At 43.9% G+C, this 11,728-nt stretch overlaps 1 protein-coding gene across 1 annotated transcript in view; it reads right to left on the minus strand.

Annotated features, from left to right (window-relative positions):
* hcn2b (hyperpolarization activated cyclic nucleotide-gated potassium channel 2b) overlaps positions 1 to 11,409 on the minus strand; it is a 39,863-nt gene extending 28,454 nt beyond the window's left edge. The window contains exons 1-3 of the mRNA XM_061826085.1: positions 10,495 to 11,409; positions 8,848 to 9,271; positions 2,399 to 2,560 (exon numbers count right to left, since the gene is read on the minus strand). Coding sequence (XP_061682069.1) covers positions 2,399 to 2,560; positions 8,848 to 9,271; positions 10,495 to 11,183 — 1,275 coding nt within the window. The 5' untranslated portion in view covers positions 11,184 to 11,409. The remainder of the gene's footprint in view (positions 1 to 2,398; positions 2,561 to 8,847; positions 9,272 to 10,494) is intronic.
* Between the last annotated feature and the right edge of the window lie 319 nt (positions 11,410 to 11,728).

The following is an 11,728-nucleotide window of genomic DNA, read 5'->3' on the forward strand; positions in this document are numbered from 1 at the left end:
CGAATGGAGGATTTCCGCAAAGAAGTGGGCGGGTCCAAGCTTGCGTCGATTCTATGTCATCGAGAACGAGGCCGAACAAAAAACAGTGCTAGTGCAACCTCCCACCAAGGCCATCCATGCACCACCGCGCCGCCCTACCAAGGCCGAACAATCTTCATTTGGATTGATGCCATATTAAAATCAAAATCGTGCAAAGGCTGAGAACAATTTGGTACCAAATTGCTGAAATATAGCACAGTATACATTACAGTATACTTTTCATTTATTTTTTTTTTTACCGTCTATACGGACCAATTTTTTTGTGTGAGGCTAAAACAGGAGCTCACTGACTCAAACAGAGAACAGCACGAGTCGCCCCTCCCCCAGTGTATACAATAATTGCAAAATTCCTATTTACCATAATCTCCTAACCCTATAAATGGTGATTTTTTTAGTTTGAGGCTGAGACATACTCCATTGGTGAAAGTTAAAAAAATATTTTTGGGGTTAAAGGGGAGCTGCTGTGACAAATTTGGGGAGTTCAGGTCTAAATGTCCATTTTTTTGTCATCAGTATGAAAACATTTCAAAGGCTTCCTGCTTACGCAACATTGGCCTCTGAAGCAAAAAAGAAAAGGGCAGTGATGTCACAGCGTGTCCAAAAAAAAGTGTCATCGACACTCTGATTGCGATTCCAATTCAGTCACATGACCTACGTTGCTCACAGCGTTTTTTTTTTTTGTTTTTTTTTTATACCTCCTCCAAGCACAAGAGTGAGAAACACTTCAACTTGACCGCTAGTCCACGTTGATGACACCGAAGACGTCCCCACGGCGCCAAATGTTCCGCTTATTGTCGCGGGAACTTCAACATGAAAAGTGCATCATAATGAGGATTTGGGATGCGCCGCGCCCTACGCCGACGATCCGAGAGCGCTCGTTAAGTGCCAGAATCGCCTCTCGTTGGACGCGTTACAAAATCTGCGCGGCGAGGCTCATTTCCACTCAGCGAGAGTCGTTATTCCGGCAGTTTCCCCCCACAGACATGAATCGAAACTAGTCACACAGTGAAGGTTTCCTTGAAGTACTAAAGCCGAGCTGTAGGCTTCAAAAATATCTCAGTAATGATGAGTTTCTGTTTATCCAAGCAATAGTCCTGGATTTGCAATGGTCTTTAAAGGAGAAAGTTCTAAGTACAGATGGCGCAGTGGGAAAATAATGATTATCATCAGACAAACAATCAGGATATTACGAAACGAGATTTAAACCAAATGCGAACAGCAACACCTAAAGTGAATCTTCACGTATAAAATACCTGTGAAAATGTTATGAAAATGACTAAAATGACAGTGACAGAGTTGCATGATGAGATTCTATTCAAACATTAAGTGTTTAGAGCAGGGGTCTTAAATGTGCGGCTCGTGGGCCATTTGCGGCCCGCAAGATGACGTTTAGGGGCCCCCGCCTTACGTTGAAAGTTAAATGATAGTGCAGCCCCGAAGTTTTATATGAATGGCACTTTTAGAGTGTTGTGTGCGGAGCTGACAAACCCACCAATCACGGTGGGGTCGTGGCTCTTGGGGGCGTGACAGCAACCAGGCTCGATGCACGCAAAGAAAAAATTATCGTTGAGCGAAGGTTACATTGGTGTTGCCATAGAGAGTTTTATGAGTAGTTTTGAGCACGGTGGATCAGCTGGTAAAGTGTTGGCCTCACAGTTCTGAGGACCTGGGTTCGATCCCAGCTCCGCCTCAGCAGAGTTTTCATGTTCTCCCCGTGCCTGCGTGGGTTTTCTCCGGGCACTCTGGTTTCCTCCCACATCCCCAAAAACATGCAACATTAATTGGAGACTCTAAATTGCCCCTAGGTGTGATTGTGAGTGTGGCTGTTTGTCTCGATGTGCCCTGCGATTGGCTGGCGACCAGTTCAGGGTGTACCCCCCCTCCTGCCCGTTGACAGCTGCGATAGGCTCCGGCACTCCCCGCGACCCTCGTGAGGATAAGCAGCAAAGAAAATGGATGGATGGAAGGATGGATCGTTTAGAGGCTTTGTTGTTAAGTACAAAACAGAACCAAAAAAATTCAACCAATTTTTGTCAACATAAACAGACATGATGAAGTCTGCAAAATGTATGCGATATATCTAGAAAAAATATAGATATATGTAAACATAAGTCATTCTGGACATGAGGGGGGTGAATATCTTATGGCTTTTGCAAGAAAGTCTCTGACTTCACAAAATGTCTAATAACACCATAATAATAATTTATTTTATGTGCGTCATGTGAGGGGCCTGAATGCTCGTTAAATCTAAAAACAAAAATAGTAAATTGGCGAGACTGGGTTGACATTCTTAAAGGTGCCACACACAGCGGGAAGATATACCGGTACCGGATATAACTTGGAGCAGGACCGTACTTACTACCATCTTGTTGAGCGACACCCAGCAGTCGGAGGGGAAGTCCTGCAGCATGGGAACCAGGAACTGCAGGCAGCCATCCCAGTGGCACAGCAGCAGCATCATGCCGATCAGGTTGAAGATTCGCATCACGGCGCTCGCCAGGTCGTAGGTCATGTGGAAGATCTGGAGAGAGCGAGTCAAATTTGGACAAACTCACAACGATAGGGCTACTGTCATAAGAAATACTTTCATGAAATCAGAACATTGGTTCATATGAAATACAATTCAAATAAAATATTGGTGACTGCATTAGGATACAGATTTTTTTTATTTTATTTTCTGATATTTCTGGAATATAATTCAAGTGCAAAATCAAATGTAAAAATTAGATGAATTAATTCAAATAAAATTTGTGCCCAAACAATACAAAATGTGTAATTCAAATTTAGGTAAAAAAAAATCATAAAGTACAAATAACAACATATGAAAAATATCTAAGAAAAGGTGAAGTACAATATAATCAAAAATAATATTTTGGTGTCAAAATACCTGTTAAATATACTTTGCAATTCCTATGACCCTCGTGAGGATAAGCGGCTAAGAAAATGAATGGATATACTTTGTAATGAAAAGGTGAAAAGATTAATTTAAGTGTGAAAAAATATTAAACATGAATTAATCAAAATATGAACGCAAATAACATTTTTGCCAACAGGACATCAATTAAATATATAATTACAATATGAACTAGTTCCTTAAAATGCAAAATGAAATGATTTTAAGTTGCAACTCAAATCACAAATATCACAAATCCATTATGCTTTCAACCCATCCCAACCCCCCACAAAAAAGTGTTTTCATGAAAAACAACACAGTATTGCACTTTAGAAAAACATAAAGGAATTACATACATTATGTAAATAAAGTGAAGTAGCAAAAAAAGCCAGAGATTTACTGTACAAGGTCATCTGTACAGTATAGATGCCTGAGCTCATCTCAGCTTTTTGCAGAGGATAAAGAATACATGAGTGATTATTGTTATATTGAATGTTTAAATGTGTTGCTGCACTAATTATCAGTTGTTTTATGGGTTATATATGTGCTTTCCATTGTGTGTTAGCATTAGCATTAGCCTAGCAGACTAAAGACTAGGCTATGTGCTTGTTTCGATGGAAGCATGTTATGATTTTTTTCAATGAATCATTCACTATTTGCCAAAGTGTTGCATATCGCAAAGTGAGTTGAGGAGCTCTCCGCCGCCATACAGCACTTTTATCTCAGGTTCGCGCCCCAAAGTCAAACGAAAGAAACTGTCCGAATGACGGCTCGTGTACAGAAAAAGTTGTAAGTCGCTCATATCTCAAGTCACCGGTGTACTTGTGCGGTGTTAAAGTAACAACCAATTCCCATTTCGATCTCTTTATTAATTTATGAACAGCACTTTATAGCAATTCACGGAGCCCTCGTGTACTCTTGTGAGGCTCTCAAGATGCGAGGGGGGAGACCAGACCGGCATCCCTTGACATGATTCATGCTGCTCTTTCACAAAGAGGCCCCGCCCACCTCGACTTCCCTCGCGACAAGAGAACAGAGGCCGGTCATATGTCAACGTCGCACTATAATCTGGGTCCGAATATACGACTCGCCAACATGTGCACGGTCGCAGTGGGCTTCTGTCAAATGAGCTGCCTCAAGATCACAGACGCGCAATTGCTTAAAGGGCCACTGACATGTCTATAAACATTCTAAAATAGATATTGTCATGAATATATACAAAACATGATTCACTTCAATTTCTATCTGAAAAAATAAATATGAGCAAAGAGCGTATCATCCATGCGGAAAGTTACAGAAGTCTCACTCGACATCCCAGTGGCAGCCATATTGCCTGCTACGTCATGAGCAGACGTCACACTGGGACATTCGCCATTGAAAACACGTAGTGCCCACCTGCTATGGGAGAGGAACAACAGAGAATTTCGGATTTTGCCGACGCCCCTTCTGACATGGAAGCTCTTTTCGAAGAAGAAAACATCTCACAGTCGGGTGAAGTGACCGGGGCAATATTACCCTATCGTTTAGATGATACGCGGATCACTTCTAACGAACAACAGACTCCCCGACAGTCAGTATGACAGCATGTAGCCTACTCAGCCGCGAGCGACGACAACGGTGTAAAGCGGCCTGGCCCGGCGGCGCAATGGGCCACCCCGGCCGAAGCAGTGATCGGCAGACGCGGCGCGTCGAAGCCGTGATCGGCGGACATGGCGCCGAAGCTGTGATCGGTGGGCACGTCACCCACGCGCACATCAACACTTTTAGCAACCCTGATTTACGTACGCGGATCTTTTGTTACGTTTTGAGAGAAGGATTACGTCCAACCCAACTATTATTTTTGTTAGCAGCTGTATACACAGCTAGCTGTCATTTGTATCCCACGGAGCTCTCGTCCTTTGCCCCCATGCAATCCATTTTTCACGACGAACCGGGTCTTTTGGCAAAGTGTGAAGAGTGAATCCACCCTCCCGAGCGTTCGAGCAATATCCAGCAATACAACAAGCCGGCATTTTGGCTAACACGAAGGAACAAAGCGCTACCTTCCCGCAGGTAAAACTGGTATAAACACACAAATCCACCTGAGTGAGCGTCTGCTGATAACATCACTTCCTGTTTCTTCTCCAAAACCAAACCCCTTGCGAGGATTTTCATGGCGGGAGTTACAAACAGCCATATATGTCATAATCATGTTGTGTGGTGAAAAAAAACGGATGGGTCCAATCCGGCATACTAAAAAGTATGCATTTCGTGTCAGTAGCCCTTTAAAGTTACTTGGAACTGAAACTGTAACTATAATGTAATGAACCACATGTTGCTTCATCAAGTCCAAAGACACTCGCGTTATTATCTGATCACAGGACGCAGACTGCTCTGGAAAATTTCCATTGCAAATCAATCACTTTTACTTACTGTATACACACAGACACACACGCACATTCCCTCAGTCCGTCCTAAGAGAAAAGCATCCTCCGCTCGCCAGCGACTGAAAAGAGCTTCCTGCCTCAGGAAATTGCTCCGCTTATTCCTGACAATGCTTCTCGCGGCCTCTGCCTGGACAAGCCGCCAAAACACACACTCAAACGCACGGTTACACAAAAAACCCACGCATACAAACCTCTTTCAAAAATGGGAAACAATACATCATTAGGCCGTGCGACCAAATCTTCAGTTCTGGTCGGGCCCAGAATCGGTGCCGGATAAATGTTTGCGGCCACATCTGCACTATGAGGACTCGTGAGTTCTCTAGTACAAATCAACCTATATTTACATTTTTGGGGGGTTATGTTTTTGAGATTCAGAAAAGGTAAGGATGGGCCACCACACTTTTGCACGTGCAATAATGAAATTTGATTTAATGCGGTCTTGTGTCAAACATGCAGATCCAAAAAAATACAATATTAATTATAATTACTAGCTTGAAGTCACTCTTGTGTCCTCCCAGCACGATAAAAATACAGTCGTCCTTTTACAAGCGCAGATTTAACCTCGCACGCGTACCGACCAAACAACCTTTTGAGGAGCAACATATGCTGTCATCCATCCATTATCCAAGTTGCTTATCCTCACAAGGGTCACAGGAGAGCTGGAGCCTATCCACCACACCCAACTGGTCGCCAGTCAGTCGCGGTGCAGATATCGACACCATCACTGAGCGGGACTCGGTCCCACGCTGCCCGCGTCACAACACCAGTGACTCATATGCTGTCATATTGACATATTACATATTTATTACATTTGAATTAGCGTCCGACAATCATTGTTGCACACGCTGAAAAAACAATGTAATTCTTAAGTGTTCTCCTCTAAATATCACTTTATTTTCCTAAAAAGTAGAAATGTTTTCCTCATAATGTAACACTGCTTTTCAAAATTCCAACCTTTTCCTCGTAAAAACTAAGACAATTTTTTGCCATTTTTTAAATTTTGTAGGATAAAAATAAGAACCATACATATTCCCTTGCAAATATTACTTTTTTTTTTTTTTTTTTACATGGCAAAGAAATTGATTACCTTGAGCTTGATCCAATAATGTAAACATTTTTGTTTTTATTTCTTTTGTCTTGGAACGTTTCTTGTAATATGAATACTTTATTCATGTAAAAGAAAAAAAATATTATTCCTCATGCCTATGTTCTTGGAATGTAAGTCATTTTGTTTTGAAAGATTATGACTGATTATAATTTTACTACTTTTTCTGGTAAAATAAATATTTTCATGGAATGGTTGTATGTTATGACCTGTAAGTTCGGAACTCTTTTTTTGGTGTGTGGTAATATTGTAAAAAAACAATGAAATTAAGTGTTTTCCTCTAAATATAACTTTTTTTCATAAAAAGTAGAGATTTTTCCTCATAATCTTATTGATTATTGTAGTTCAAAAAAAGTTTTTAAAAGACATGCAATGTGTTTTTTTTCCTCCTGAAATTTAGACTTTTTATTTCAAAAGAGATATTTGTTATTATCGCACAACATATTTTCCATCATTTGTAGCCAAAACGCTCAGAACTGAGCGCCGCTGATGTGATCCACGTCGTCAGGTTCACGTAGTTGTTTGCGTGAGACGAAGACCGTAATCAGGCGTCTCCCCGAGCTCAAATTACCGCCAGATAATTAAAAGACTGCGCGGTTCTTTTCGCTGATTCGCAGGGGCTCGCTTCGCCCCGAAAAGGAAAACGTTTGAACGCGCAAACGCACGCGTGCGCGTACACTGCGGTGGGGTTAATTGTGTTTACCGAGCAAAATGATGCGTCGAGCGACCGTAGTGCCTAATTGGATGCGGCTTCGAGGCTAATTACTGTAGATGTGCAAAGTCTACACACCCCTATTCAAATGGCAGATTTATGACATTAAAAAGAAATGAGACCAAGATCAAATGATTTCAAAACTTTTTCCAATAATGTAACCTATAACCTGTACAACTCCATCCGTTCAATCCATTTTCTGTACCGCTTATCCTCACGAGCTCAACGGAGGGAGAACATGAAATATTTAATGGGGTTGCAAAAGTGTACACACCCCCTGTATAACTGGGGCCTTGGGTGTGATCACCAAACTTTTATGAATGGAAGGCAGTAGACAGATGATAAACAATTTTAACTGATTATCCAAAAATAAAGTTCGGATGTTGTGTCCACTTTTACGATTGAACTGCCCCCGATAAGATTTGACAGTAACACAAGATGACACACGTGAAGTAATCTTCTTTGTAGGGTGCTGCTATTTTAGTTGGCAACAGAGTTCCGACGGCCCGTGCAGTTGTCAAGGAAATTTACCAGAGCAGGCTGCTCCATGCGATCAGATAATAATGTTTTGGTGAAGCAGCATGTGACTCATTGCCCCGTGGCTATTTGTGGACTCTCTGTTCCAAGTCACTGTCAACAATTCTGCGTTTGGGATCACGAGCCAGCTCGAGCTAAGTACAGGTGACTGGAAGTCACAGCGGCGGCCATGTTGCCCAGAAAATTTCACATACTGCATTCCTGATTATGCACGGAATAATACAGCTTTATAGCAATTTCATGAACATTTATTTTTTGGTAAAATTCCATCTTTTTCTCATTAAAATTATTTTTTTTTCTCTTTTCATTATTTAATTGTTGTGAAATTCAAAAAAAGATTAATATGATGAAAAGAAAATTCATGTTTTTCCTCAAAGTTTTTGTAAAAAGTATTTTTCTTTTGAAAACTACTATTGTTTTTTTCTCAACTATGATGAAAAATATCTTCTTCAAATCATAACTTTTTCTTATGGTTACTCTTGAACTAGTAAAAGCATAACTAGAAAATAATGAAAACAATCCCAAAATACAAACTTTTTCAAATAAAACTTGGAAACCTTAATCTTTATTTTCATCCATCCATCCATTTTCTTTGCCGCTTATCCTCACGAGGGTCACGGGAGTGCTGGAGCCTATCCCAGCTGTTGACGGGCAGGAGGCGGGGTAAACCCTTAACTGGTTGCCAGCCAATCGGAGGGCACATCGACATTAATTGGACACTCTAAATTGCCCCTAGGTGTGAGTGTGAGTGCGGCTGTTTGTCTCGATGTGCCCTGCGATTGGCTGGCGACCAGTTCAGGGTGTACACCGCCTCCTTCCCGTTGACAGCTGGGATAAACTCCAGCACTCTCCGCAACCCTTGTGAGGATAAGTGGGTAAGAAAATGGATGGATAGATGGATTATATTTGTGATCACAAAGCAGCTCGGTGGTTAGATTGTGACAGCAGCTGCCCTGTTAATCAAAAGAGCTTGTAAACTGCATTCCCTGTGTTTGCTCAGTACAATTTCTCTTTTCGCATGCACTAAAACAACTCTTGTTTCGTTTCCATTAAATTCGAACTATTGTGCGTGGTAATATTTCTTTGTAACGCCAGCGATGTAGCGCAGTGCGTCTGAAATTTCTTCGGGTCCTACCTCCTCCCACTGGTGGATGTAACGGATGAGTCTGGAGAGGCGGAGCAGGCGCAGCAGACTGAGGATTTTGGTGAAGCGCACGATGCGGAGCGCCCGCGCCGTTTTGTACACCTCCGAGTCGATGCCCTTCTCCACGATGAGGAAGATGTAATCCACCGGGATGGAGGAGACAAAGTCCACCACGAACCAGCTCTGGAGGTACTTCCGCTTGATCTTCTTGGGCTCCAGGATGATCTCGGTGTTGTCCTCGAAAACGATGCCCGTGCGGAAGTTGAGCACCAGGTCCATGAGGAAGAAGGTGTCCGACACCACGTTGAAGATGATCCACGGCGTGGTGGTCTCGTCCTTGAAGAAGGTGATGCCCACGGGGATGATGATGAGGTTGCCCACCATGAACAGGAGCATGGTGAAATCCCAGTAGAACCTAGACCAAGGACACGTGTCACGATCAAACTTCTGGATGAACAATCATGCACACTCCAGCGAGCAAAAAAATGGTCATTTATCAAAATATATATCCACAAAGCAGTTCAAAACTTCATCACACGCGATTTGAACTCAATCGGTGTCCAAAATATGAAGTCTGCATAAGTTTTTGGCTTTTTCTTTGGTTTTATACCACCGCAAAAGCATCCCGGTGAAGATGCCCAAAGAGTAAAATTGTGATAAGCATAAAAATTGAAACGGAACTCACTGTGAAATGGTAAAGCGTCGATAATATGAGCGATGCAATTCAATAAACGCAGATATCAATACAATGACGCTAGATCACATGTAAGTACAGTTCTTAGCCGCTTATCCTCACAAGGGTCTCTGGAGCGCTGGAGCCTATCCCAGCTGTCACCCGGCGGGAGGCGGGGTACACCCTGAACTGGCCGCCAGCCAATCGCAGGGCACATCGAGACAAACAGCCGCACTCACAATCACACCTACGGGCAATTTAGAGTGTCCAATTAACGTCTTTCATTTATGTTGAGAAGCAAATTACCACAATTGCATGACAGTGAAGAAATGGGGAAAATGTTACTTGAAATATTGCTTGCACAGTTTGACTCTTGAGCAGATTATGATTTGATTGAAGGATACAGTGGATCAATGAAGAAGGGAAGTGGAGGTAGTGGGATGGATAGATGAAGAACGGAATAATGGATGGATAAATCGAATAAATGATGACATGGCTGGATGGATCAATAGACAAAAAAATGCATGGTAGAGAAAGAAAGATGGAAGGTGGATGGAGAGATGGATGAATGGATGGCTAGAGAGATGTGGGGATTATATCTGGATTGATGGACACACGGATGGATGCACGGAGAGGAGGATGAGAGGATGGTGCAGTGGAAAGATGGTGTGATGGAAAGGTACAGGGAGGAGAGATGGATACAAGGTCGGATGGAGAGGTGGATGAATGGACAAATGGATTGTTGGGATGGATGAAGAGGTAAATGAATAAAGATGGAGGGATGAATGAACAGATGTAGACAACTGTATAGATAGATAGATGCGCTTTGATTGAGCTGTCCTTGGTGCTGAAACTTTTAAAGAATTTGATGTTTCTGTATTATTATTATTATTGTTGTTGTTGTCGTTGTGACAATCTTGATGCATTCAAAGTTTGCTAAGTTTGTACTCCCTGGCCGTCCGTACCTGAAGTCACTGTACGGGTGTATGATCCAGTTCCCCGCCGACTTGACCCTCTCCTGCTCCTTCTCGACCGCCTTCTGGCTGCCGAACATCCGCAGGGAGAACTTGTTGACCCCGGGCTGCAGCATGGAGCTGAACTGCCGCTGCATGTACGTCTGGCCCCGGGCGGACTCGCCGTCGTCGGCCACGATCAGGGAGCAGTCCTCCGCCCCCGCCTTCGTGGACGACTTCCTGGACGGCTGAGTCGGGGTGTGCAGCCCTCTCCCGCCGGGCGCGTTGGAGAAAGACACCCGGGAGTCCTTCTTCTCCGCCCCCGCGGGGCTCTTGACCTCGGCCCCGGGTCCCTCCGACACCGCCTCCATGCTCGCAGCCTTCCTGCCGCCGCCCTCGGCCGCTTCTACTCCCCCATCGGCGTGCTCCTCTTGCCGGGATATGAGCGAGGAGAGACTCCCCGAGCTGGTGGGCTCCCTCCGACAGTCTCCGTTCTTGTTGCAGATCATCCCGCCGGCTTCGCGTCCTAGCGCGGCAGCCTCCGGTGCCGCCGAGTCCCGCCGGGCATCCCTACGGAAAAGCCGAGGCGACCCTGCGCCGACGTTGCCCAAAGGTTCTGGGGACTCGTCGTGAAGGAGCAAGAGCTCGTTGTTGTTGGAGTTTTTGGAGACCCCGCCTCCACCCGGCGCACGTCTCTTCATGGTGCCGGCGGCTCTTCCAAAACCAACATCCTCGGCTGCTTCGTGAGGGGGGCGCGCCTGTTGGGGTGGGAATCTGGACTCCTCCTCGCATCATCACTGGAACACACGCGCGCACAACAACAATACAAACACACACACAAAAAAAAAACCACTCACATTCACAGGCAATATCTCACATGCCATCACACGCTCACGCACAACAAACGCACAACAGACACACGAACTCCCAGTCACAGACACTCAGACGTAGTCACAAACACATTCACAGACACACAAAACCATTCACGCAAAACGAGACTCAGACACAAACACCATGACACTTTGTGGAACGTCGCAGTAGAGAGCGAACCCCCAAAAACCATACGTTGCATTAAATATTAACTTCATGGCATTGTGCTCGTGTGCCCACTAATTTGTAAAAAATTAAAACAAAAGTAATTTCGGCCAGCCAGTTCGCTTAAATGAATGAACGTACTGTGTCCACTTCCATTCAAATATCGCCATCTTGTGGAGAACTTTGGCAACAGCAACAATACCGTATTCCA

This window comes from Syngnathoides biaculeatus, chromosome 7 (assembly GCF_019802595.1).
Source record: "Syngnathoides biaculeatus isolate LvHL_M chromosome 7, ASM1980259v1, whole genome shotgun sequence".
NCBI lineage: Eukaryota > Metazoa > Chordata > Actinopteri > Syngnathiformes > Syngnathidae > Syngnathoides > Syngnathoides biaculeatus.